Genomic DNA, 24856 nt, shown 5'->3' with positions numbered 1-24856 from the left:
AGCCAGGGGCAGCAGGGTGGGCAGGCTGAATTTTCCATTCACTTGCAAAGCTGCATTAGGCTGAAATTCAAATCGGCTGACCTCACATTTTATTGCCTGACTTATTTGCTGTCTCTGCTGATGTTATCTGTAACTGCTTTTAAGGCACATGTGACGGTGGGCTGCAGAGGTATGACTCCCATCCCATCCTTTCCCCAGCCTCACCTCTTGGTGGCCGCAGGGTGGACACTGTGTTCACATGGCCTCAGCTCGTGTTTTCTGTGATGTGGGGAAGGGTTTAAGGGATTTGTTAAGTCAGGGATGGGGTTTGGGGCAGTTTTGAACCCTGGGTGCTCAGTGGTTCCTCCTCCCTGGGCTCAGGAAAAGAGGCTGTGGGCTGACAACTGCCAGGTCCCAGCTCTGGGGAATCACAGAGGGACTTGGTGGCTCTCACTGATCCATGTCCTCCAGCCTGTGCAGCCCGCCTGGCACCCAAGTCCCGGTGGGGGCATCCCTCTCAATGTCACACTCCCCTCTTCCCTCTGGTTCCACTTGTGAGATAAAGGGGTTGCTTTCCTCCCCATGTCTGGCACAGCCCAGTGCCACAGGCAGCAGCTCCAAGGCCAGCTGAGATGATTTACGGGATGTGTGGGGTCTGGGGCAGTATCCCTGGGAAGGGTGAGGGTGCATGGGATTTACGCCCATTTTCCATAATAAATCCCAGTGGGAACTGAATGTTCTTGGGTCAGGGCCGGAGGCAAACTCCGCGCCACATTTCTCTCCTGCTCTGTCCTTGGATTTAATCTCAAATCTGTTATCGCTGCCCCATCGGGTGCCGGGAGGCAGGGATACCAATTACAGCAGGGTTGATATCCCTTCCAGCTAGTTTTTTTTCCCCTGACCAGCTTGGGGTGGTTCGAGCCAATTCCCCCATTAGCAGCTGCAGTGGGTGGGTGCTGGTTGCCTCGCTCTGGTTTTGCTGGGTATAAAGCCCCAGTGAGCCCCTCTCCGCCCCATCCCTCTCCTGGCAGTGCCTTGGGCAGGGGCAATGGCCGAGCTGCCCATTGCAGAGCTGCCCCCGGCCCGCTGCAGTGGCCGCTTCACCATCAGCACCCTCCTGGGCACGGAGGAAGGTGGTCGTGGTCAGTACGTGCCCACCGAGAGCTCCAGCTGCGACAGCGCCCAGCCCACCCAGCTCTCGGGCAGCACTCTCTGCACCAGGACCTTCGGCTACAACACAATGGATGTCGTGCCCGCCTATGAGCACTATGCCAACAGCAAGGGGGTGGGAGACACCAGGAAGGGCAGGCCCTCCCTGGCGGACCTGCACTCCATCCTCAAGGTAAGGTGGGATTCAGCATTCCCTGGCCATGACGTGGGTCCCTGTGCCATCTTCGTGGTTGTGGTGCTTCATCTCGTGCTTCTTCGCAATGATGTGCACATCCCTGGGAAGGCGCTAGGAGAAGGCAGAGGGATAACCCAGCTGTCTCCACAGCTCTGCACCCCGGGGAAACTGGCTGCCTTTCTCCCCTCACCTGCCCTGCCTTTTCCCTGCAGCCAGACCCAGGCCACCTCTGCACACCTGTGTCTGACCCACAGCAGAGCAATGGGCTGACAGAGGCCGGCCCAGAGGAGGCATCGGTGGAGCCAGGCACAGACCCGGTACCAGAGCCCGTCCGCTTTGGCTGGGTGAAGGGTGTGATGGTGAGTGCAACTGGTCCCACAGGAGCAGCCCCTCAAGGAGAGCCAGTTCAGCCCCAGCACCCACGGGCTGATGGTCAGTGTCCCCTCTCTGTCCCCCCAGATCCGCTGCATGCTGAACATATGGGGAGTCATCCTCTACCTGCGCCTGCCCTGGATCACTGCCCAGGCAGGAATTGGTGGGTGCTGCGGCACAGCATGGGCAGAATAGTGGCACCAAGCTCCCTGTCACCTAAAGCACTGGGGGGGACAACACCAGCAGCATCAAGCATGGTGGGAGGCAGTGGATGGGGGTCCTTCTGTGAGGGATCTATGGGGCTAGGGGATGGATGGAAATGAACACAGGATCACAGCTCTACCCTCTCCCTGCAGCCCTGACGTGGCTAATCATCCTGATGTCTGTGACAGTGACCACTATCACCGGCTTGTCCATCTCCGCCATATCCACCAACGGCAAAGTGAAGTCAGGTACCATGTGTGTGTGTCCTGGAATGGGCCATGAGGGGCAGGGGGGGCCCAAAAACATGTTGGGGAGGGAGCAAACACCACAGGGTGCTTCCACTGCTTCAGGGGGCACCTACTTCCTCATCTCGCGGAGCCTCGGGCCGGAGCTGGGTGGCTCCATCGGGCTCATCTTCGCCTTCGCCAACGCGGTGGCTGTGGCCATGCACACCGTGGGCTTCGCTGAAACCGTCCGGGACCTGCTGCAGGTAAGACAGTGGCTGCCCATGTCCCCTGGGCCCCACCTCTGCACACAAGCAGCATTCATTACTAATTAATATTGGACCACTGACAATCAATCGGTGGCTGCTAAAGTCACAGCAGTGCTGGTAGTTCAGTAAGGGCGAGGGTTATTTCCATGCTGTGGATGGTTCCTCCTCCCCAGGAGCACAATTCTCTCATTGTGGACCCCACAAATGACATCCGCATCATCGGCGTGGTCACCGTGACAGTGCTGCTGGGCATCTCTCTGGCTGGCATGGAGTGGGAGGCCAAGGTAACCCTCACTTCTGCCACTCACATTATTCCCCTGGGTTGAGAAGGGCCATCCCCACTGCCCACCAGACACCCGAGGAGCAGGGGATGCCCATAGCTCTGTAAAAGAGTCTGGGGTTTCTCTAAACACCTTCTCCCTCTCAGTGCCCAAACCCCAGCCCTCAGCTGGCTCTTTCTGCTCTGGCAGGCACAGATATTGTTCTTCCTGGTCATCTTGGTTTCCTTCATAAATTACCTGGTGGGCACTGTGATCCCTGCCACTGCCGAGAAGCAGTCGAAGGGTTTCTTCAGCTACCGAGGTGGGTCAAGAGGGCCAAGTGCATGGCTGGAGCCCAGCTCCTTGCTGCTGCTGGGGTAGGAGTCTGCTATGGGAAGGTGCTCCTCGCTGAGAGATGTCATCAAGAGCTTGGTGTCTTCCTCCTGTGGCTTAACTGCCATCAGCGGTGTGCCTCCATCCAACACTGAGATGCTTTAGCCAGGAGTGGGCAGTCCAGAGCCCCCAAATGCTTCTCCTCTGCTTCTTCCCCAGCCGACATCTTTGCCCAGAACTTTGTGCCCAACTGGCGGGGACCTGAGGGCTCCTTTTTCAGCTTGTTTTCCATTTTCTTCCCATCGGCAACTGGTATCCTGGCTGGGGCCAACATTTCAGGTGACCTGAAGGTGGGTTTGTTCACTGAGCTAGCATTTCTCAGGGATGAAGCTCTGTTTTTCCCTGGGCTTTAGCTCTCATCCATCTTAGACCCTAGTTTATTTCTTCTGGAAGCTTTGTGGAAGATTTCAGCCAGGAGATGCTTCATGGCTTTGTGTCACAGTGAATTGAAATTCCTCATGTGGCAGCATTTTAGTAGTGCTGCTGGAAAGCTGTCTTACATCTCTGTGACTTCCTTGGGCAGGATCCTGCTGTGGCCATCCCTAAGGGCACCTTGATGGCCATATTCTGGACCACCTTGTCTTACCTGGTGCTTTCTGCTACGATTGGTAAGCAGCACGTCCTCGGGTGAGCTGGGTAGGATCCATTTTTCTGAAATGGGAAGTCTGGGAGGATGCAGGTGGTGGGATCCAGGAGCAAAGCATGGATGCCAGCACTGATACCCCCCAGGCACCAGACCTCATTCCTGTCTCCATGCAGTCCTGGGAGGGCAACAAAGCCCTCCCAGACTGGTTTCGGTTGGAAGGGACCTCAACGTTCACCCAGTTCCACCCCCCTGCCATGGGGAGGGACACCTTCCAGTAGACCAGGTTGCTCCAAGCTCTGTCCAGGCTGGCCTTGAACACTGCCAGGGATGGGGCAGCCACAGCTTCTCTGGGCAGCCTGTGCCAGCGCCTCACCACCCTCACAGGGAAGAACTTCCTGAGATCTAACCTGAACTTCCCCTGTTTAAGTTTAAGCCCATCACCCCTTGTCCTGTCGCTAAAGTCCCTAATGAAGAGTCCCTCCCCAGCATCGCTATAGGCCCCCTTCAGATACTGGAAGGCTGCTATGAGCTCTCCACACAGCCTTCTCTTCTCCAGGCTGAACAGCCCCAACTTTCTTAGCTTCTGACAGTATGAGCTGTGCTCCTGCCCACCCTGCCCATGACCCCATGGGCCATGATCACCCTTGTAGCCTCCTTTGGACTTGCTCCAGACACTCCATGTCCTTCTTATGCTGAGGACACCAGAACTGCACACAATACTCCAAGTGAGGTCTCACAAGAGCAGAGCAGAGGGGCAGGATCACCTCCTTCGACCTGCTGGTCACGCTGCATTGCTCACGGCACCCCCAGGGCAGGGACTTGGCTGATGCCACAGGCAAGGGGACATGTGACACCTCCAGGTGAGCAGACACTGAGCAGCACTGTGTCCCTGCAGGTGCCTGTGTGGTCCGGGATGCTTCGGGCAGCCTCAACGACAGCGTGGTGCTGGGCTCACTGGGCTGCGAGGGGCTGGCCTGCACTTTCGGGTGGAACTTCACTGGCTGCACCCAGCGGCAGAGCTGCCGATACGGGCTCAGCAACTACTACCAGGTGCTTGCCCGCCCCACTCTATGCTCCTGGCTGGGTCTGTGCCCCAAGGGATGGGCTTCACCCATGTAATGGGGATATACTGGGGAGCATGTCTTCCTAGGGTTTTAGATGTGGGTGGACTTCACTGATGGGATAATGTTGATGGAAAAGCACTGAGGGTGGCAGGATGGGGCCTGGAAATCCTTTAGGGCCAGGGCAGAGCTGATGTGCTGAGAGTGCCAGGTTTCCTGACCGCCTGGTTTTTGGGCAGAGCATGAGCATGGTGTCCGGGTTTGGCCCCCTCATCACAGCAGGGATCTTCGGCGCTACCCTCTCCTCAGCACTGGCCTGCCTTGTCTCAGCCCCCAAAGTCTTTCAGGTGAGGGAGTGCCTCTGTGTCCTCCAGCTCCTGGGGCTGGCAGTAGGGTTGATGCGCTTGGGTACGTCTCAGTGCTCTGCGGCCATGAGCAGCCCCAGGGTGAGGAGGATGCTGCCATTGGTGTAAGGCATGAGGCCAGTTCAGCCCTTGCTCTAGGGGGTGCAAGAGCCACCATGGTGCTGCCATCCCCAGTGCATCTTTCTTGCAGTGTCTCTGCAGGGACCAGCTCTACCCTCTCATAGGCTTCTTCGGGAAGGGTTATGGGAGGAACAGTGAGCCCATCCGCGGCTACATGCTCACCTACGTCATTGCTGTGGGCTTCATCCTCATCGGTAGGTGCTGCCCACCTGGTGTCCAACACCTGCCGGGTGCCTCAGTCCCTGCCATGAGCATCTTGCCCTCATCCTCCCCGCAGCCGAGCTCAACGCCATCGCCCCCATCATCTCCAACTTCTTCCTCTGCTCCTACGCTCTCATCAACTTCAGCTGCTTCCACGCTTCCATCACCAACTCCCCAGGTGGGCTGTGCCATGCCATGCAGTGCCACACTGTGCCATGCTGTGCCGTGCTGCTGCACACAGCGCCCCGTGCGGCTCCCGTCACAGCAGCACCACTCTGTGTGTGCTGCAGGCTGGCGACCCTCCTTTCAGTATTACAGCAAGTGGGCTGCGCTCTTCGGGGCTGCCATCTCAGTGGTGATCATGTTCCTGCTGACCTGGTGGGCAGCCCTCATTGCCTTTGGCATTGTCATCTTCCTCCTGGGATACGTCCTCTACAAAAAGCCAGGTAGTAATCTGGTGCCAGTGAAACCCCAGCAGGTGTCTGGCCCTATGACTAATCCATTTTCTCCACGTAGATGTCAACTGGGGCTCCTCCATGCAAGCCAGCTCATACAACATGGCCCTCAACTACTCAGTGGGGCTGAGTGAAGTGGATGAGCACATCAAGAACTACAGGCAAGGGGTCTCAGAGACAGGGGGATGCAGAGCCAGACTGCTGGCAAACCCAGAATGGCTTCATGCTCATGGCCACGTCATAGAATATAGAATGGTTTTGGTTGGAAAAGACCTTAAGATCATCCAGTTCCAATCCCCTGCCACTGGCAGGGACACCTTCCACTAGACCAAGTTGCTCCAAGCCCCATTCAACCTGGCCTTGAACACTGCCAGGGATGGCACAGCCACAGCTTCTCTGGGCTACCTGTGCCAGGGCCTCAGCCCCCTCACAGCGAAGTTCTTCCTTAGATCTAACCTGAAAATCTTCACCACCATCCCTAGTAACTGGGAGCCCCAGCAAAACATGCCTGTCTCCAAAGTCTCACATCTCTGCCAAATGGGCAGAGGTGAAAAGCAGGGGAAACCTTGCCTTCCCTGTTCCCAGCAGACACATTGCTCTCATCTGATATGAAGAGACCTCAAAGAGAACCACAGCTGGATTTTGTCTCATCCTAAAGATACTCCCTGCAGTTGCTGCTGGCCAGGCATGGGAGAAGACACATGCCTCGTTCCAGAGAAGCTCTGTACCTGCATAGTACCAGCCTTCATCCCGTTTCCTCCCTGCCCACAGACCGCAGTGCCTGGTGCTCACTGGCCCTCCCAGTTTCCGCCCAGCCCTGGTGGACTTTGTGGGAACCTTCACCAAGAACCTCAGCCTGATGCTCTGTGGCAACGTGCTCATTGTGAGTCACCCGCTGGTTGGTTCCCTGTCCTGGGAGCTCTGGCCACCCATGGGCAGTGGGCTGGGAAATCCAGATGTGTCCTGCTGGGATTGAACAGTGCTCATTGTGTGCCACTTGAGGATGAGATGTTTCATCTGGAAGCCTCTTTGCAGCTTGTTAAGCAATATTGATGAAGCACTGGAAGGTCTCTGAGGGCTAATGCTTTCCCTTCACCAATTAATTGACAAGGCAAAGACACAGCAGAACGAGGCAGTTGGCTCAGGGTGGTCCTGAAGCCTCAAGAGCAATTGAGGTGCAGCAAATGCCAATTCATCTGCAGCCATGGGACAGCTGGCACTGTATGTGTTGGCTGCTGACCCCCAAAATTTGCTGGTTCTCTTGCTGTGATTGTAACCTCCGTTGTGTGCAGTGGTTACATCCAGGTCTTGCCAGTGATTTGGGATGAGAGGAGCTGGAGGTCATTGGAGGCAAGACCACCAGCAGGAAGGGCTGCCTGTGCCTGAGCCCCTGCCCTTGCTCCCTACAGGCACCACAGAAGCAGAAGATGCCAGATTCCCGGCTGATAGCAGATGGCCACACCAAGTGGCTTATGAAGAGAAAGATCAAGGCTTTCTATACGGATGTGGTGGCTGAGAATCTGAGAAGTGGTGTCCAAATGCTCATTCAGGTAGAGCCTGGGGGCTCTGACCCTCCTCCCTGACCTCCAAGCACCCCCTTTGCATCCTCCCCTGCAGACTGACACTACCTGTGTCCGTCTATCCCTGCAGAGGGCTCTCATGAGGACATCTATCCATAGGCTGCTGGACTTGGGAAGATGAGACCCAACATCCTGGTGCTGGGCTACAAGAGGAACTGGCGGACGGCATCCCCACAGAGCCTGGAAGACTACGTGGGCATCCTGCAGTACGGCCACACCAGCTCCTCCGTCCCTGGGGACGCCAGGACCTGGTGGTGGCCCTGCGGTTGGGTGCAGGGATGCTGTGGCCACATGCTGGCAGTGCCACCCAACATGAGATGGCCACTGTTAACCTCCTTCTCCTCCTCCCTTCCAGCGATGCCTTTGATTTCAAGTATGGTGTGTGCTTGATGAGGATGAAGGAAGGGCTGAATGTTTCCCGAGTTCTGCAGGCACACAGTAAGTGCTTTTGGGCAGCTGTGGATGCTCAGAGATATGCTGGAGCTGTAGGACATGCCAGCAGGCACCATGTCCCCATATGAAGGTCATGGACCTGGGGGGACATCACTCCTGGCTGGGACTGAAGGGGCTGGGGACATGGGATGTTGCTGCTTGCCCATGGTGATCTCCTCCCTCCTCAGTTAACCCCATGCTCAAGGCAGAGGAGAGGAACTGCACCAGAGGCAGAGCAGCCCCGAGCACAGGTTGGTCCTGGCTCGGCATCACTCAGAGCATTCCTGGCTCCTCCAACAATTAATTTTGGGAAGCTAGGTTTATAGTCAGGGCTGTGGGTTGGGAGCAGATATGAGCCTTTAATCTGTGGCTGGCAGTGCTCCTTGCTGACACCAGGACCCTCTTGCCCTGGCAGTGGATCCCACCACCTTGGCCTATGAGCAGCAGGCGAGCACCATCTTCCAGAGCAAGCAGGGCAAGAAGACCATTGACATTTACTGGCTCTTCGATGATGGAGGTAACCTTCACCTTTGGCTGCTGCGGCTCTTTGACATCTCTCTGTCTGCCTAATGTGATCCCAGCACCCCCACTGCCCAGGAGGGCTCAGTCCTTTCTGACTGTGCCAGGGCATTCCAGGCATCTGGTGTCAATAGTGCTGGTGAGCCCACAGGGCTGCTGCCACCACCTCTGCCATTGGGTGTTTTGGGGCCAGGTCTCACGCTGCTCATCCCCTACCTCATGGGGCGTAAGAAGCGGTGGGGAAAGTGCAAAATCCGTGTGTTTGTTGGTGGGCAGATCAACAGGATGGACGAGGAAAGGAAGGTGTAAGTGCCCCACAGCCCCTCGTAGCTACCACTGCTGCCCCATGGGTGGGTGGCAGGAGCTGCTTTACCCCGAAAACTCCTTGGCCTTTGTGGTAACAGGAGCTGCAGGCTGTGACCTGGCTGCTCTGCCTTGATTCTCTGAAAATCAGTGAAGTAGGAAAAAACGAAGGGCACACCAAGGATGGCAGCAGGGCAGGTCCCGGGGCTGCTGTGCCCACTGATTCCTGGAAAACATGCCCTTTTCCCTCCGGTAGGATTGTCTCTCTGCTGAGCAAGTTCCGCCTCGGCTTCCATGATGTCCACATCCTCCCTGACATCAACCAGAAACCCCGGCCAGAGCAGTAACTGCCCCCTTCCCCTCCTTCCCCCATCTCTCCAGCACCACCAAACCCACCCAGACCCCTGGCACCATCTGCTTGTCTTGCAGCATCAAGAGGTTTGACGACCTCATAGCTCCCTTCAGGCTAAACGATGGCTTCAAGGATGAGGCCATAGTGAACGAAATGAGGCAGGGCTGTCCCTGGAAGATTTCTGACGAGGAGGTTGATAAGAACAGAGTGAAGGTAGCAGCACTGGTGGGGGAGCTTCCACAAAGGGTCTCCTGCTTCTCAGACAAAATTTAGGCTTTTTGGAACCAATTTTTATGTTTCCCAACCCTAATTGCTCTGCAGTCTCTTCGACAAGTGAGGCTGAATGAGATTTTGCTGGATTACTCGCGGGATGCAGCACTCATAGCCATGTAGGTACCATCAACAGCTTCCTGCCCCATGGAAAGGGTCCCCCTAGATGTTCACTCCCCATGGACTGATACCGCAACCTGTACTGGGACAGTGGGGAGAGGGGGAAGGCACCAAGAGGTCTGGCCCTGGTCCTACTGGGGGGGAGGATGTGGTGGTGTCCTTTTTTAGGGAAATAACCTGCAAATTAGTGGAGGATGGAGAGGGGGCTAAAGATGGAGCCTGGCTTGGGGGGCTGTGTCTCACCGGCCCCTTGCTGTGCCGCAGCACGCCACCTGTCGGCAGGAAGGGCTGCCCCAGCTCCCTCTACATGGCCTGGCTCGAGACCCTCTCACAGGACCTGAGACCCCCTGTCATCCTCATCCGAGGCAATCAAGAGAATGTGCTGACCTTTTACTGCCAATAAAGCCTCCTGGATCCCTGCTGACTCAGGATGTGAATTTGTCAGGCCAGTTCTGATCTCGGAGCACACACGCCTGGGGTTAGGGGAGCAGTGAAGGCGTCTGGTTACCAGCTTTTGGGAACTAATTGTTGCACACAGCTGCCATCCTCTTCCAAAGCTTTGTTTTGCCAAACTCAGTCTTTGTAGGCTGCATATAGATATATAATAGTGCAGGCACTGCTCTAGCCCTGGGTTTAGCCAGAGCCATGCAGATGAGGTGTAGGGTCCCATTTTGAGAGCATGAAGGGGACAGTGAGACTTCCACTGCCCTTGGAGAGCCTTAGGGGTGCACAGGGATTGACCCACAGCCCAGCAAAGCCACCATCCAAGGGTGTGAACTGCCCTGCGTGGGCAGGAGTGGGTCAGCACCAAGTCCAGGGGGTGCAGGGACCCTGCATGTCTGCTCAGGGAAGGGAGCTCCTGCTTCCAAAACAGGCTGAGCACATCCTGAGAGCAGAGCAGCAGCAAGATGCCATGTCAGGCTGCAGTGCCTAGCTGCAGGAGTGAGTCAGTCTCTTAAGGGAGACAAAATTAACCACCAGAACCAGGACACTCTGGGTGCAGATGGCCCAGAGTGAGGCACTAGCAAGGCTCGTTTCCAACACCACAAGCCAGGCCCCCTTGTCATACTGCAGGAGAAACACACGACTTTGTTCACCTTGATGGTTATAGAATTTACTGATAATCATCACCAGGATTAGAAGGGTCAGTAGAAAAATATAGTTTCCTATCATACAAAGATTTGTTTGCGACAGCCGCAGTCATTAGTGAGACAGGAAATGGGGTGTGAGCTGAATCAGAGAAGCACAGGGCATGTCTGCACACAGCAAGCAGGGCCACGAGCCTCAGCAGCGATGTTTCTCCAGGGCAGGCAGCTTCTCTGCACGGTGTTCCCTCGAGCGACGCTGGCCAGGGGCTCACAGCACTGCCCGGAACACCTCAGCACCGATGGTTTACAACTCTGAAGTTTTGGACAAGTTTGATTGAGCAAAGTCTACTGCCACCTGCTGAAAACTGAAGGGATTCCTCTGCTCACCCCACTCAGCATAAAGGAACGTAAAGGGAAGACCAAGCTAATGCAGTGAGAGGGGAGGAAGCTGGCAGCACTAACCGATTCAAGACTACTTCTTGCTGCTTGGATCTGATTTTACTGGACAGGGAACTGGGGAAGGCAGCCAGGGGAGCACTGGATACTCTGTGCACCAAAGAACACACCCCCAGTGCTAATCCCTGTCAAGACAAGTCAGGAGCTGATTGTTCACCTCCTAAGCAAGAATTCCCTGCAAATTTCACAGCGCCTGGACACAGAGAGACACTACTGGCTCCAACCACTCAACTTCCAAACAGTGGCCAAGCTGTCAACTCTTCAAGTAAAGCAGACCCCTTCCTCTTCCCCAAAACAGACTTTGGAGATCACAGTGGGTAGAAACCAGGAAGGTTTCAGTTCACCCAGCACCAAGGGATTTTATTAAAGAATTTTTGTTCTTAACAGCCCAGATTTGCACCCTGTGTGATTCAGCCCCATTATGCCAGAGGAACCAGCCTTGTGCCATCGCACATGGCACACTGATAAAGTGCTTTCACAGTTGCCATCAGCTTAGTCTTTGGGGTGAGGGAAAGGGGAACACAGCAGGTGCCCACGACACTAATTTCTAGCTTCACCTGAAAGGTAAGGCCAGCCCTGCCCAGTCTAATCCACCCAGGAAAACACAGAATAACTCATGTGAATGAAACCAGGCACTCTGGACATGCGCTGTGTGTGCAGCCATTTGAAATGGGGAGGGGAAAAAGACATCTAGAGAGATCACTAGTCCTGTTTTTTCATTGGGGGCAGAAGCAAAGAGGGAAGGAGAGGCCCCACCTTCCCCGGGTGGATGACACAGTAAGAAGACAGGCTCTCCACATGCAGCCCAGCACATAGGGCTCTCTGGAGATCCAGGGCTTAGAATTCATTATACCACCTGGATCTCACCCACCTAAGGAGAAGGATTCACATTAAAGTCTTCCCTAAAATGCACAGCTTTATTTCCTGAATTAACATGGGATAAAATTTAGGGTAATCTCAGTAAGTAGCTCCTGAAAAACACATCTCGCCATTGGCTGCCAATAGACTGCTCCTGAGAAATTAATTAGTACATAGAGAGAAATTCTTCTTCATGATACACAGAGTGCCCTGCTTAGGGTTGTTTCAGCAGATAGGACACATGGCTCATGAAGGATAACTGGTCTTATGATAAGTTGCAGGTACAACAGGCAAGCAGGTTTGGAAACCAAAGGAGTTCAGCAAAAACACTGATGTGTTCTGCAAGGCTGGATACAGATCGCACCTTCCCTTGGCAGCCCATGCCATGCCAATGGCAATAACCAAAGGACCACAGCAGAGCCATGGGACTGGCTACATCAACCCCTCATCTTTGGCACTCAACCTCACCTTCTCCAAGGTACCCCAAAACCCAAGCTCCAAGGAAATATCCAGCCACCTACTGCAGCGCCCCAGCCATGTGGTATGTCTGCTGGCAAAAGGCCAGCTCTAAGAGTTAGTTAAAAGTCAATTAAATCAAACTAAATCAATTCATTCTGAGAGACCACGCTGCCTGCTGGCACGGGTTGGACTGGGACATTGGAATTACCGCGGCTCCCCCCAGGAGCCTTGCAGGAATCCTACTCGGCACCATGCTGTGAGCTGGCTGCCTCTGCACCCAGGAAGCCCCAGATCCCAACAACCCGCTACCAACCAGTGCAGTCACCTAAGAAGCAGTGTGCTGAGTTTTGTATAAGCTGGCCAGCTATGTTTCCGTGTCAGCAAACACACCCAATTCCACCACACCACTGTAAACATGATCAGCAAGTAAAAGGAGAATGGAGACGTTTAAAACCACGAGTCTCCTTCAGAGCCCAAGAAGCAACAGTGAGTGCTCACACATGCGCCCTGGGATTCCTAGTGTGGGCAGTGGGGTGTAGTGCCCCATCAGCTGTGCTCTGCTTCTCAGGCAGAAGGTACACAGTGCCTGGAGGGCTTCACTGTAGTAAAATACACAAAGATAGCAATCCTTTTTACACCAGTTATTCCCCCCACTGCAGTATTCACAGTCACAGTTCTCAGCAACAAATCTGTGATTTCATCTGTCTAAAATGATTTTTCCTTTTGCTGCTTCCAAATTCGCTATGAGCAAGAGCTAGTATTCCAGCCAGGAAGAAAACAAATTCATTTTCTCATTTAAAAATTCACATTAGAAGAATTCACTGCAAACAAAGCAGCAAGAAGTCAAAGCATTAAGTGAGCATTACTTCACTCTGTAGCACTGGTTCTAGCCCACAACAGCTACTGTCACCTCCTAGCTACATCCTGTGGCTAGAATTCATCACTGGTAAAAGGTAGATGGGCCTTCTGCTCCAGAAGCCATTTAGCTTCCTATCCTCCAGGGAAATAAAGTTTCACTTGGCACTTAATGTTATAAAAAATAACAAAAATCACCATTTTTTTAAGCTTAATTTCCAGCCATGCTGGAAGCAGGAGCAGGCCCTTGGGTTACCTTTATCCAGCAGAGAAAGCACACACCCAGGCACACCTCCCGTTGTGTTCCCTCTGATTTGTTTCAGAGGTGGCACAGGCAGCTGATCCTTTGCTCTTCCTTTAATCTGAGAGCTCTAGTACCTGAAGAAGAGCTAGAGAGTGGCTAAAATGCGTAGAAATGAAACCACCACCACGCAGAATGTCTGGCCCACTCCCAAAATGAGGGCTTCAAAGGGAATCATTTTTTTCCCTGCAGCTCTGTAAACTCCAGCAATGGCAGCACCTGCAGAGAGTAAAAAAAAACAGAACATGAACATGTAGACATAAGCTGCCATACCACAGAGATGAAGGGAGGAATCTAGGACGATGGGAGACTGGGGCAGAGAACACAGGGGCTCTGTGGGAGAGGGCTAGCAGAAGTGCTGGACTGGGTTCGCCACGATAAACCTCAGCTGGTAACCAACCTGCGCTGGTAGGAACAGGTAAATTGGTGGTGAAGATCTCCTGAGTCCTGCAGAAGGTGTGGAGGTTGGGGTGGGTCTGGACATACTTTTGTCACAAGATCCTCTAATCACAGCCCACGGCTGCATAGAATACCCAGTTCTTGGCACAGACACCAAACCTGTGCATGGGTTTTCTCTGAGTGCTCAGAAACCTGAAAGCCCACCTGGCTCTGCATCTGGCAGGTGTGTTTGGAAGCCCTGAAGTATGGTCCAACTCTTTCAAACATAGAATCATAGAATAGTTTGGGTTGAAAGGGGACCTTCACTGGTCACCTAGTCCAAAACCCCTGCAGGGAGGAGGAACACCTTCTAGAGGTTTTCCAGAACCACACCCAGCCTGGCCTTGAAAATCTCCAGGGATGTTGCACCAACCACCCCTTGGGCAACCTGGGCCAGTGTTTCACCACCATTACTACAAAAAATTTTTTTCTCGTGTCCAGCCTGAATCTCCCTCTTTCAGTTTAAAACCATCACCCCTCATTCTGTCACAACAGGCTCTACTAAAAAGTCTCTCTCCATCTTTCTTATAGGCCTCTTTTATGAACTGTAAGGTCACACTCAGGTCTCCCCAGAGCCTTCTCCTGTCTGCACAACCCCAACTCTCTCAGCCTTTCCCCACAGGAGAGGTGCTCCATCCCCTGATCATTTTTGTGTCTCTCTCTGGACCCTCTCCAACAGGTCCATCTCTTTCCTGTCCTGAGGACTTAAGGGCTGGACGCAATGCTCCAGCACCTAACATAGACCAAGGGGGGCATACAGCTAAAACACCCATCTCCTCTCTACCCCGGGGAATGCCGCAGTTGGACGCGCTCCCAAAGGCAACCTCTTATCACCTCAGAGGCACCCTGTCGCGGTTATCGATCATGTACCGTACTTGTGAGAATGCCAGCGGTAATGGGTCCCACGATGCCCATCAGCAGGAGGCTCACGGACATAAACCTGCCGTACTTGTGGTGCCGGAGCGTGAAGAGCGCTAGCAAAGCTGCCGGAACGTGAAAGGAGAGGGAAGACACGAGCGCCCACAGGAAGACGCCGTACCACATCTCTGTGGAGAGAAGCGCCGTGAGGCCTGCGCGGGGCCAGCGGACCACGGGAAAGCCCCGCCCTGAGAAGGCCCCGCCGCGGGACGGTACCTGGGAAGGTAGAGAGAGGGCTGGAGTAGGTGGTGGTGCCATTGCCGACGCGGGGCACCAGGCGAAGGCTGAGGATCTGCTGCAGAAGTCCCCCGCCGCCCGCTTCGCCGCCCTCCATCCCCGGGCCGGGCCCGCAGACGCCATTCACAGCCGCACTTTCCGCCCCACCCCTTCCGATCATCATAGCCAATGGGAAACGTCGCGCGGTGACAGACAGGGCCCTTGGCCAACCACCTCTCGTCCGCGGCGCTTCCGGGCCGCCAGGGGCCATCCCCGCCTTCGCGTTGCTATGGGAACGGCCGTATGTCGCAAAGAACTCTGGGCGCCCTCCCTCGGGTGCCGTCGGTCGCGGCTGCAGAGGCGCTCTAGCCTGCCGCTAGCTCTCTCGTCGCTGCTCCCTCAGCTCCGGCGCCGCCTTGGAGGTCTAGGCGTCGGTCGGCCCGCTAGGGGGCACGCGCGAGCGACGGCGACGCTCTGGGCAGCGGAGTTGCGCGCGTGAGGCGGCCGCGGCGGCTGTGAGGCGGCTGGGTTGGGGTCGGAACCATGTCGGGGTCGGAGGATTACTCCTCGGCCGAGGACGAGGACTACGTGCCTTCAGGTGAGCGGGGCGGTCCCGGTACCGTTGTTCCCGGTTGTCCCGGTCCCGGTGCTTACCCGCTGTGCTTACAGGTGCGGAGTACAGCGAGGATGACGTGAGCGAGCTGGTGCGGGAGGAACCGGCGGACAGCCCACGGCCGCCCCGCGGCAGGAGGATTCCCCGCCGCCCCGCCAGCAGGTACAGCCGGTTCCGCACGGGCGTGGTATCCCGGGCGGGAGAGTCCGCCTTGGCCGTGCCGGGAGCCGCCTTCGCGGGTGCTCGTTCCGCCGGCCTCTGTGGTGAGGGGCTGGGGGATGAGAAACGCCCTTCTTCGTTGCGGTTCAGCACCTGAGATCCTCAGGCTTGAATGAGATCGTCCTGAAACCCCCCTGCAGGAGCCCGTTAGTTTCCTTCCAGTAAGACTTTTTAAGTGCAAAGTACTTTTGGTGGGAGAAACCTCCCATGTATCTAGCTTGAGGCTGCATCCTGTCCACCTCAGGATCTCCTGTTGTGGTTTCTGTAGTATCCCTGACCCCATTATACCCTTACAGGTACACATATGCGTGTTGGGAGACAGTCTGCTTCAGTCCTGTGGTGGTTTCTGAACAGCATCATCTTTGAATTAAGCAGCCTCACCCCCAAGATGAGGGGAATTGCCCTGGTAGACTGTCGTTGTGTAAATATGCAATGCCGTGTTGCTTCAGCGTTCTGCTCCACAGTAGTGTTGCGGCACCTCAGTATATGATGTGTTTATGTCTTTTTTTGGTATCTGCTCTTAGGAAGAGGAAGAAAGGAGGTCTCTTGCTAGAGCCAGATGAGATAGAGGAAGAAAAGACTCAGAGGAATGAAGAAGAGGAGGAGGAGGAAGTGGATAATGTAGAGCAGGTGGAAAGAAGAAAAGAAGAAGAAATAAAAAAGAAAGAGGATGCTCTTTGGGCCAGTTTCCTCAGTGATGTGGGACAGAAACCCAAACCAGAGACTTCCACTCGGGCTGAGCAGGTAACGGAGCCCTGGGCTTTCACCCAGGGAGGATGAGGAGGGCCAAAGCTTTAGAGCAGTCAGTGTTGGCTCTACCTGGTGCCAGGTGTCAGTTGAAGCTGGAGGAGGCTGGGCTTATCATTGCCCCATCTGCTTAGTAAACCTAGAGCCTCATCGTGAGCAAACTGTAAGCTGCTGGTTTCCTTCTGGCTGGGGAGGCGTATGATCTGGCAGTGCTGCTTCTGGAGCTGCTTGTCTGCGTCTCGGAGTGCCAACAGAGCCCTGCCGGCATCCCTTTTCAGTCCTGGATTCTCGTGTGATGTAGGAGTGGCATAGTGAGCTTTGGGCTGAGCTGTGCTGGTGGCACAGCTCTCCCCTGAGGCTTGCGCCTTTCCTCATACTCCAAATAAAGCAAGAAAGGGGGGCTCTGTATGTGTGTGTGTGTGGGGAAACTGAAGAGACTCCTGCTGACATCTCTGTGCTTTGCCATTCATCCTCATACAGTGAGGGAAGGTAGAAGATGCTGCATGTTGGAATGGGCACTGGTAACAAGAATGAATCGAGCTTTCTCTAGTTTCCTTTACATGCCCCATTAAAGTGCTCTTGCTCCCTGTCTGCAGAGGTTTTCTGTAGGAAGAATTCTGTGTGTAATTGGGTATTTAAAAGAATTTGGTTCTTGATAAAACCATATGCATTTATTTGCCTTGTAAAGCCATTCACACTGAAGGTGGTAGAATGGAAGAAGGTACCAAAACTCACCCTCTTTTCAGACTGTCGTGTTTTTCTCCCTTTTTGAGTGATCAGGCAAAAAGAGTATTTTTCTAAGAAAAGTCTGGACTCCTGAATCAGTGGCACTTTGCAAGTACAGTCCTCACTGTGTGAAGCTTATTTCTCTAACTGTTGGAGGGTTGCAGAACAAGTGTAGCCATTCAGTCCTTGCTTCTGAACCCTTCTGATTTTCTCCACCTCACTTGTTACTGGCTAAAGAGATAAGATGACTGCAGGTAGAATTTGAGAGGAGGAGAGAGTAAAAATTCCCTGAGCAAAGCTACAGGCAGAAACCTAAAATGTGAGTGGCCTGTGAAAGTTCCTCCATGGCCCAGAAAAATTTTTGGAAAGATGCAGTTCCTGTGTTCTTTTTATTCTTAATTTGGACTTCAGTTGTCTGCTTGAAGATCTCAGTGGTACGTGGCTGATTTAGAGCACGAATTTTGGGGGTTGTTTTGAATATTTGTAGGGTGTGAGGCTGTTTATATATGCTGTTAAAAGCTGTAGTTATGACTGAGTAAATTAAGAAGCATTATTGCCAGATTGCTTAATAAAGATATTTTCCTCTCAAATAGACATTGTTGACAAGTAGCTTATTAACTTCAGGGTTGTCTGTGAAGATCAGCCTTGTGTTCTGCTATATTATTGAGTAAAAATAAACGTATTGGGGTGCAAACCATGCAGTTAGTTTGGGAGAACCAAGTCTTAAGGCTTTTGCTTGCTTTCTGAACCACAGCAGTGTATTCTTGCTTATTCCTACATTTAATTATAATTTCACATCTCATTTTGGGTCTGTTTTGATCCTTAAGCTCCAGTGAGAGTCTGGAACCAAAGTGGGGAACTTCCTTTTGGTGGCAGGGGTGTTTGTTTCCTTTTGCTTTCTGTGGGTGACTTGCTTTGACTAGCCAGCCTAAATTGCAGTGGGACCTGAGGTCTGTGTTGAGTCCTTGGCCCCTTGGAGTGATAATTCAGCTTGGCTTCACAAATTCATTATTTTGCTTTCTCCTTTCTGTATTTTGTAGGCTGAAGGAGAGAGGAGTGGGAAGAAGCTTCAGGAGAAACCAAAAGATTCAGGAAAAGTGACAATCACCAAAATGTTTGATTTTGCTGGTGAGGAGGTCAGGTAAGTTGGCAGATGTGACACTGGAGACTCAGCACAGGGTACTGCTTTTCTGTGGGCAGGCTGGAAATGTGCTGTGAAGTATGGTGTATCCTTTCCTTTTCCCTTTAAGATATCCCTACCTGAGGGCTGCAGAGTATCCTGGCACAGGCTGCCCAGAGAAGCTGTAGCTGCCCCATCCGTGGCAGTGTTCAAGGCCAGGTTGAACAGAGCATGGAGCAACCTGGTCTAGTGGAAGGTGTCCCTGCCCATGGCAGGGGGTTGAAACTTTAAGGTCCCTTCCAACCCAGACCAGTTCAGGATTTGCAGACCTCAGTCTTTGCTCGATTTCATAATACTCCTGAAAATTCACTTTGACTTTCCCATTTGGACTGCGTTTAAAATGGTTGGCAAAGCTTCCCAGTGGCTCTGCCCACTGGGAGGGTTGAGACAAGGAGAAAAATTGTAGAGCCCACATGGATGACAGTAATGTTTTATTCCTTCAGTCAGTCCAAGTCCTGTGTTGGGGGCAGGATATTTGCTGACACTTTCCCTGGTGATAGTCACAATCCTCTGCACAGATCTTTAGACAGTAAGAGGCGTTTTGCTCAATGCAGTAATAGCTGAGGGCTTTTACCTCTGAAATGGCTGCAACAAAAATGATGGGTGCAGGAAAATCATCTTTAGGTTGAGTTTAGTGTGCAACATGCCTCTGTGGATGCACTGCAGAAACGGGCAGGCATTTTATAAATGTGTATGACCAGAAGAGAGAGCCCTGGGTGAACCCACTCTAAAAATCTGAATGCATTATGACCTTGTGGTTATTACCACAGTGTTTTGTTGTGTTTTATTTTTCCAGTAGGTAACTGTAAGCCTGGTTTTGTCACATGAGAATTTCGTCTCTGTGTGTGACAGCAGAGGGCAGCAGTTCCCAGCAATAACTCACAGATTTTAATCTGGAGGGGGAAGCAAGAGAGCAGGGGCTTCCGCTGCTGTTGCTGTTAATGTCGGTACTGCTGCCTGAACTGTTTGAAAAATCTGAAGAGAGCCATAGTAACGACTTCCCTATTTCCCTGTACAATCCAGGCTGTGGGAATACCCTTAATTCACTGATGAAATGACAAAGAACTGTGCCACTGCTGCTTTTCTGAGACAGAGGATCCACCAAACCCTTTCCTCAAAGGAAAGGCACAGACTTTCCTGTGGACAGATAAAATTCTGTAGCAGAATTTTTCTCCTAATGCACTCTCCGTTCCTCAGCTGCCAGCTTGCTTGCCTCCAGTTTTGCTGTTCTTTTTCCTGGTTCAAACACAATGTTCTGCTGGGTGAGAACAGCCAAAGCTGTAGGATCACAGGGCCAACATACAAAAGCCTTGTTGTGTTCTGATGTATCATCAGATGGAATACAGCAGAACTGGTGCTTTAGGGTTGCAGGAAATCAGCATGCAGTCTTGTTTAAAGCCTGAACATGTCCATCTGTGTGTTGTAGGTGTTATGTCCTAACATGAGCATAGCTGTATCACTTAAAGGAAGGGGTTGATTTGCAGGGAAGCTACCATGTGGTCTTCCTTTAGAACAGGAGTCTTCCACTTGTGGAAAGGAATTCTTTTGTTGTGCAATTTTTTGAGAAGTATAGGACCCTTTAAAGCAGGGAGCTAGCAAAAATGTCTGCCTTGAACCTTCTTGTTCACCTGTCTCTAGGAAAAGAAGCCACAAGTGATTATGATTTAAGCCTAGAATTACTTGGGTTGGTCTAATTCTGGCATTCTAGATTTTGTGTGGTGGCTAAAGGTTCACTTTGCAGTGCTGCTCTTGCTTTTATCAGTAATATTCGTTGGAGTGGTTAGAGAAACTTAACTTCCTCTGTCCTTCAAGAAGCGGCTTGCCTTGCGAATAGAACATAGCCAGGACTCCTAAGCTGCCGAGTTTGTGCTTTTGACATCAGTATCTTATCTGTAGGTTTTTTGTTATAGCTGTAGCTACATTAGCTAAAGGTGTATTTTTCTGCACCAGTTGCTTTTCTAGTGTCCTTTGTACTGCTCAGTGCTGTTTCCCTTGCGCTCTGCAAAGGAATCGATACATGTGTTGACTAATTTTTGATCAAATAGACAAAAGTAGGAAAAAAAAAAAGATGACAGGAGACTGTAACCCTGCAAAAACCACGAAGACTGATGTGGGTTTTGTTTACAGCAGCTGTTTTATCAACAGGTTACAGAGCCAGCCACAGACACTGCAGCAAGCTATGGGGACCATTTTCTGCTGGTGCCAGAGTTACAGTGTGCTTGAATGTTTTTTGCCCCCATGGTTTTTGTAATATTCAGAGCTGAAGCTTTTGTGGTGTTTGCTACATCTCACATCTCTAGATGCATTACAGTGTTAGCTATGGGTAGAAGGGGTTACCACTGCTTGCAACAACTGCTACTGTCCAGTAATGGCAGTAGGTCAGGGCCAGAGGGCTGCTTTTACTTTAGAATAGTGAGAGGTTGTCTTTGCACTACCCTAAAGTCTGCAAATGCTCTGAATACCAAAAGGCTTATTTCCTTGCCTGGGGAAGCAGCTGGCACATTGTAATTTATAAAGGCCAGCACATGGTAGTCATATATGTGCAGTTGTCTTGTGTTTCTGGACCAAAAGAAGTGAAATGAGAGAGCTTCCTCTGTTGCTTTCCTTTCTAAATGGTTTGAGGCTACTTTTGAGTGTTGCTCTTTTGAAAGCTTGAGAAGAACTTAGATCAGTATTTAAGCACTGATAGATTCAGGGCACAAATTTTGATAGTCTGCTCACTAAAGCTCTTAACAGAAGATATTTAGGCCTGATCTCCTGTTGCAGAACAATATATTTACTCCTGTAAGAAGATGGTATAATCTCTTGCATGATTGGAGTAGCAGAAGTCCCTTGAAAGAGATCTTCAACTGCAGGGCTACACTAGAACAGTGAAAGACCTTACTCTTTAAGCTGTCAGCTCTCCTGTAGGTAATTGTTGCATTTAATGTCTGTTTTGATTAGTATGTGCTCGTATCAGTTGCTAATGCTGATCTTTAGCTTCTGAGTATTGCAACTTACCAACCACCAAATAAAGCATCAAACTTAGTGGCTTTTAATTTTATAGAATATGTGATTTAGTATTAGGTTGTAAATCCAAAGCTTTTGAATCCTGGAACTAGAAACAATCTTTCAACTGATTTTTAAGTTTTCCACTTGTGACTTTTCTGTCTGCTTGTCATTCCTCCCTGGTGTTAAATAGATTGGAGGCATCAGGTGACTGTCACCCAAATGGCTGTAATTGTGGGCAGTTGGAGCAATTTGCAAAGGTAGTTCAGCATCTAAATGTAAGTTCAAGTAATTTCTCCCTGTCAGAGGAGATTGAAGCTCCTTTGAAGCCTCTGGTTTATGAACTTGCCTCACAATGCAGGATGCATGGTTGTGTTAATAGGGAATTGCATCCCTGATGCTAGGGTTTATCTATTGCAAAATATAATTGCTGTATGATGAGGCTTGTTTTCTCTTTGGCACTCCAGACTACTTTGGCCCTTGGCTTTCTTTAAACTGCTGTTTTGCTTAGTGTAGCAAAATGGTTCTCTTGTGCTCCTTCAAAGAAAGTCAACTTTGTGTCCATCCAGGACTGCAGCAGAACATGGCTCCTGTACATGCAGCTGGCCCAGCCCCCTGGTGGTTATTGCAGGCAGTGTAACAGCTTGACAGGGAAGAGTGAAATGGGGCAGTTGTACGCCGTCGTTTTATTTTGAAACATCTTCTGTGCACCTTCATTTGACTTGTGGGAAGCAAAACAAAATTTAGAGGAGGAATGGTGGCTGGCTTGGGTGCTAATTCAGGAATGGGAAGCCTGTGTGTGACACCCTGCTCTGTTCTTACATTGCAAATTCCAAATAAAGGGTTCAAAGCTAGAAGCTTCCTATTTCTTACATATGTTCTTTGTTCATGTGGTTTAAATCCAGAGCTTTACATACTTGGGCTATTCTGCTGCTGGGAATGTTGTCCTGGTACTGCAGAGTTGCCAGGCTGTATTGAGAGTGTTGTACTGTGCTGGCAAAACTGGCTTGTGGTGCTTCAGTGACCCTTGGCCACTTCGCTGTGCCTGAACACAGCAGCCAAGCCAAAGCAAAGCCATAGCAGGGCTCCACTCTCCATCACTGGGAAGAACCCTTCTCTTTTCCTGAGATCTGACAGGGCGTTCTGTCACAGTTCTCTTTGCTTTCCGACAAGGCTGTCTTCTCCAGGAGCGCCAGTCTGGGATCCAGAAAGACTTGCTGCAAGTTGGGCAACGACCTCAGGCCTCTGCACTGTGGTCCCTTTCTGCTCAGTCCTCACTGCTGTAGATAGGTGGTAAATAGCTGACTTCTCAGAGGCAATTGCTCCTGACCCTGGAGGGCTTGCAGATCAGATTTTGCGTTAACCCTGGAGTTTTATTCTTGAGCTTTTTCACTGTGTTTGCACACTCGGAACCTGTTTCTTTCAGCACCCATGTGTCTGTCAGTTGTTCTTGTGGTATGAACAATTCTGGGCTTCTTGCCACATCTAGAGCAAGAATTTCCAAGCATGCTGAAGGCATCATTCTTACAGCAGTGTCAGAAACTGGCAGAGCACAGAGCCCTGACCCTGAAGCACCTACAGGCAGGGAACTGAGAGTTTTCTGTGGGACTTTGCATAATGGATAAATGTTACTTTCATATTTGAAGGCTGAGCAGATGGGTGAGATTTTGCAGTTTGACTGAAGCTCATCTTTTCATCTTTTCAGGTTGAGCTCCATAATCTTTATCTGCTTAAGTGCCTGTTTCCTGATTAATTCGGGCTGCTCCTGAAAGTATTCTTCAGTGTTTGCCTGATTAAAGCTTACTGTTGCTTTGAAACTTAGTGCTGGAATGCCTGTGTTTGGTGGGCCAAGAAGCCCGGCACAGTAAACTCTCTGGGAAAGCTCTTGGCTTAAGTTCACAGCCATGAAAATCACCTGACTAAGGGTGCTGGGTTTTTTTTTTTCCCTCCTGCTCCAGGGGACAGATGATGACCCAATTCCACAGATATTGTTTGGGTTTTTTAGATAGCTTTTAGGTGAGTTTTAATGAGGCATTTAGTGCAGGGGTACATATAAGGGAGCAGAAAACTCTATGATGTTTTTGAAGTCCCTGAAGGCTTTACAGATAAAAAGAGAGAAAATCCTTAGCTTTCCTGAAGAACTTTCTGTCCATGTACCTCAAAGCACTTTTTAAAGAAGTGTTGTTATTCCCTCTTTGGGAATGTGAAAACTGAGGCATGCTGGGGTTGCTGCCAGCCACTGACTCATCAGGGCTCCTGTGTGATGGTCTGGCTATCCTGATGCCATGGCTCAGGATACTCAGGGGTTCAAGCTGAACTTGTACATAGCATGCATCTAATCAAACTGGAAGGGCCAGTGCCAAACATACTGGATGATAAACAGCATCATGTGGAGTGTGTGACTTGTTGCTGGATACAGTTAGTGTTTATATAGTTTCATAGAAGGAACTGTGCAAGCTCATGTCAAATAAATTTGTCTGGGCTGTTCTACATGAGACATGAGCTCCATCTCTGCATAAGGGCTCCCTGCTGTTGACTCTTGTAGGAGGCTGGATTTGTGACCTGCGATAGCCTCTGGTCTTCTGCAGTATGACTGCTTCTATTTGTGTGTCCACTATCCTGTGAGGAAACAAGTTGTGCAGGCCACGTGTGCTGAGCAGAGCAGCAGCTTGTGTTCTAGGTTAAGGAAGGTGATGGTTCATAGTGCAGCTGTTGCATCATAGAGGCAAAATACAAAGCTTTTAAAGAGATACATAAAGTATCTGATTAATAACCAAATAGTTATTATATTAACCTGAGCCAGTAAAAACCCCAGTGATTTCAGTTTATATTTCATCTGCCACAGTTGAAGTGTGGGGTGAAAGAGAATCTGATTTTCATCCATTACTATTTGTAAATGGTTAACATCTGGGATGTGCCTGGGAAAAAAAAACAAACAACAAAACAAAACACAAACTCCTTACTCATTCTGTGTTGCTGCTTCACATGTTTTCAGCCTACCTCAGGGAATAAAGAAAAAAACATTATTCAGAGGATATTGTTCTGAAGTTGGAACTTTAGGACCTTAAATTGGATTGGTGTGTTTTGGTGGTGAAATTCATGATTTTTTGAGCAGGAGAAGCAAAGGTGAAGTGGCTGAGGGGCAGGTTCTTGTCAGGAGGCTTTCCTGTGCTAATAAAAGCCCTTTCTCAGTCAATAGTACAGATATCCTTTGTACAGAAATAATATTGACAACGGGAATTATGTGGGCAGGGCTACAGGCTGTGGCCAAAGTTTGGGGTTTCTGGTGTCCCACAAAGTCATCAAGGTCAACGTATCCTTTAGCTTAGGCCTGGTTGAGTGGAGTGGTGAGGTCTGAGCCCAGTCTGTGGCGTAAGCTGTGCT

The 24856-nt window shown here is 51.3% G+C and overlaps 3 protein-coding genes across 8 annotated transcripts in view; 2 read left to right on the top strand and 1 right to left on the bottom strand.

Annotated features, from left to right (window-relative positions):
* Nucleotides 1–952: 952 nt before the first annotated feature.
* On the top strand, nt 953–9834 carry SLC12A3 (solute carrier family 12 member 3). Of its 6 annotated transcripts, XM_061468952.1 has the most exons (26): nt 957–1321; nt 1537–1683; nt 1784–1859; nt 2053–2148; nt 2251–2390; nt 2567–2677; nt 2864–2975; nt 3206–3336; nt 3570–3654; nt 4528–4682; nt 4933–5040; nt 5249–5372; nt 5456–5557; nt 5670–5825; nt 5896–5995; nt 6606–6717; nt 7244–7384; nt 7514–7620; nt 7770–7852; nt 8035–8097; nt 8262–8363; nt 8559–8670; nt 8925–9011; nt 9098–9233; nt 9342–9409; nt 9675–9834. In XM_061468952.1, exons 1-26 carry the CDS (start codon nt 1028–1030, stop codon nt 9811–9813), a joined length of 3087 nt encoding a protein of 1028 aa, XP_061324936.1. In that variant the 5' UTR covers nt 957–1027; the 3' UTR covers nt 9814–9834. The 6 variants fall into 6 exon arrangements, 5 of the variants coding, with proteins under 5 accessions (XP_061324938.1, XP_061324939.1, XP_061324934.1 ...); XM_061468950.1 differs by having other exon boundaries at nt 955–1321; nt 2053–2390; nt 5896–6002; nt 6613–6717; XM_061468951.1 differs by having other exon boundaries at nt 956–1321; nt 2053–2390; nt 5896–6002; ... (1 more) ...; nt 7770–7872; nt 8058–8097.
* Nucleotides 9835–11852: 2018 nt separating this feature from the next.
* Nucleotides 11853–15185, bottom strand: TMEM170A (transmembrane protein 170A). Its single transcript, XM_061468994.1, has 3 exons — nt 15000–15185; nt 14741–14911; nt 11853–13646 (listed from the first exon to the last, which is right to left on the bottom strand). Exons 1-3 carry the CDS (start codon nt 15181–15183, stop codon nt 13516–13518), a joined length of 486 nt encoding a protein of 161 aa, XP_061324978.1. The 5' UTR covers nt 15184–15185; the 3' UTR covers nt 11853–13515.
* A 179-nt stretch (nt 15186–15364) lies between these two features.
* The window catches only part of CFDP1 (craniofacial development protein 1), a 66335-nt gene continuing 56843 nt past the window's right edge, over nt 15365–24856 (top strand). Inside the window, exons 1-4 of the mRNA XM_061468934.1 lie at nt 15365–15597; nt 15669–15774; nt 16356–16575; nt 18345–18445. Of these exons, the coding sequence (XP_061324918.1) occupies nt 15543–15597; nt 15669–15774; nt 16356–16575; nt 18345–18445 (482 nt within the window). The 5' untranslated portion in view covers nt 15365–15542. The remainder of the gene's footprint in view (nt 15598–15668; nt 15775–16355; nt 16576–18344; nt 18446–24856) is intronic.

The sequence above is a fragment of the Pezoporus flaviventris genome, unplaced genomic scaffold (assembly GCF_033815535.1).
Source record: "Pezoporus flaviventris isolate CSIRO_AGI_PZ_B2104156 unplaced genomic scaffold, CSIRO_AGI_Pfla_v1 ptg000054l, whole genome shotgun sequence".
In the NCBI taxonomy this organism is placed as follows: Eukaryota; Metazoa; Chordata; class Aves; order Psittaciformes; family Psittacidae; genus Pezoporus; species Pezoporus flaviventris.
This window is presented reverse-complemented; position numbering and strand designations above follow the sequence as displayed.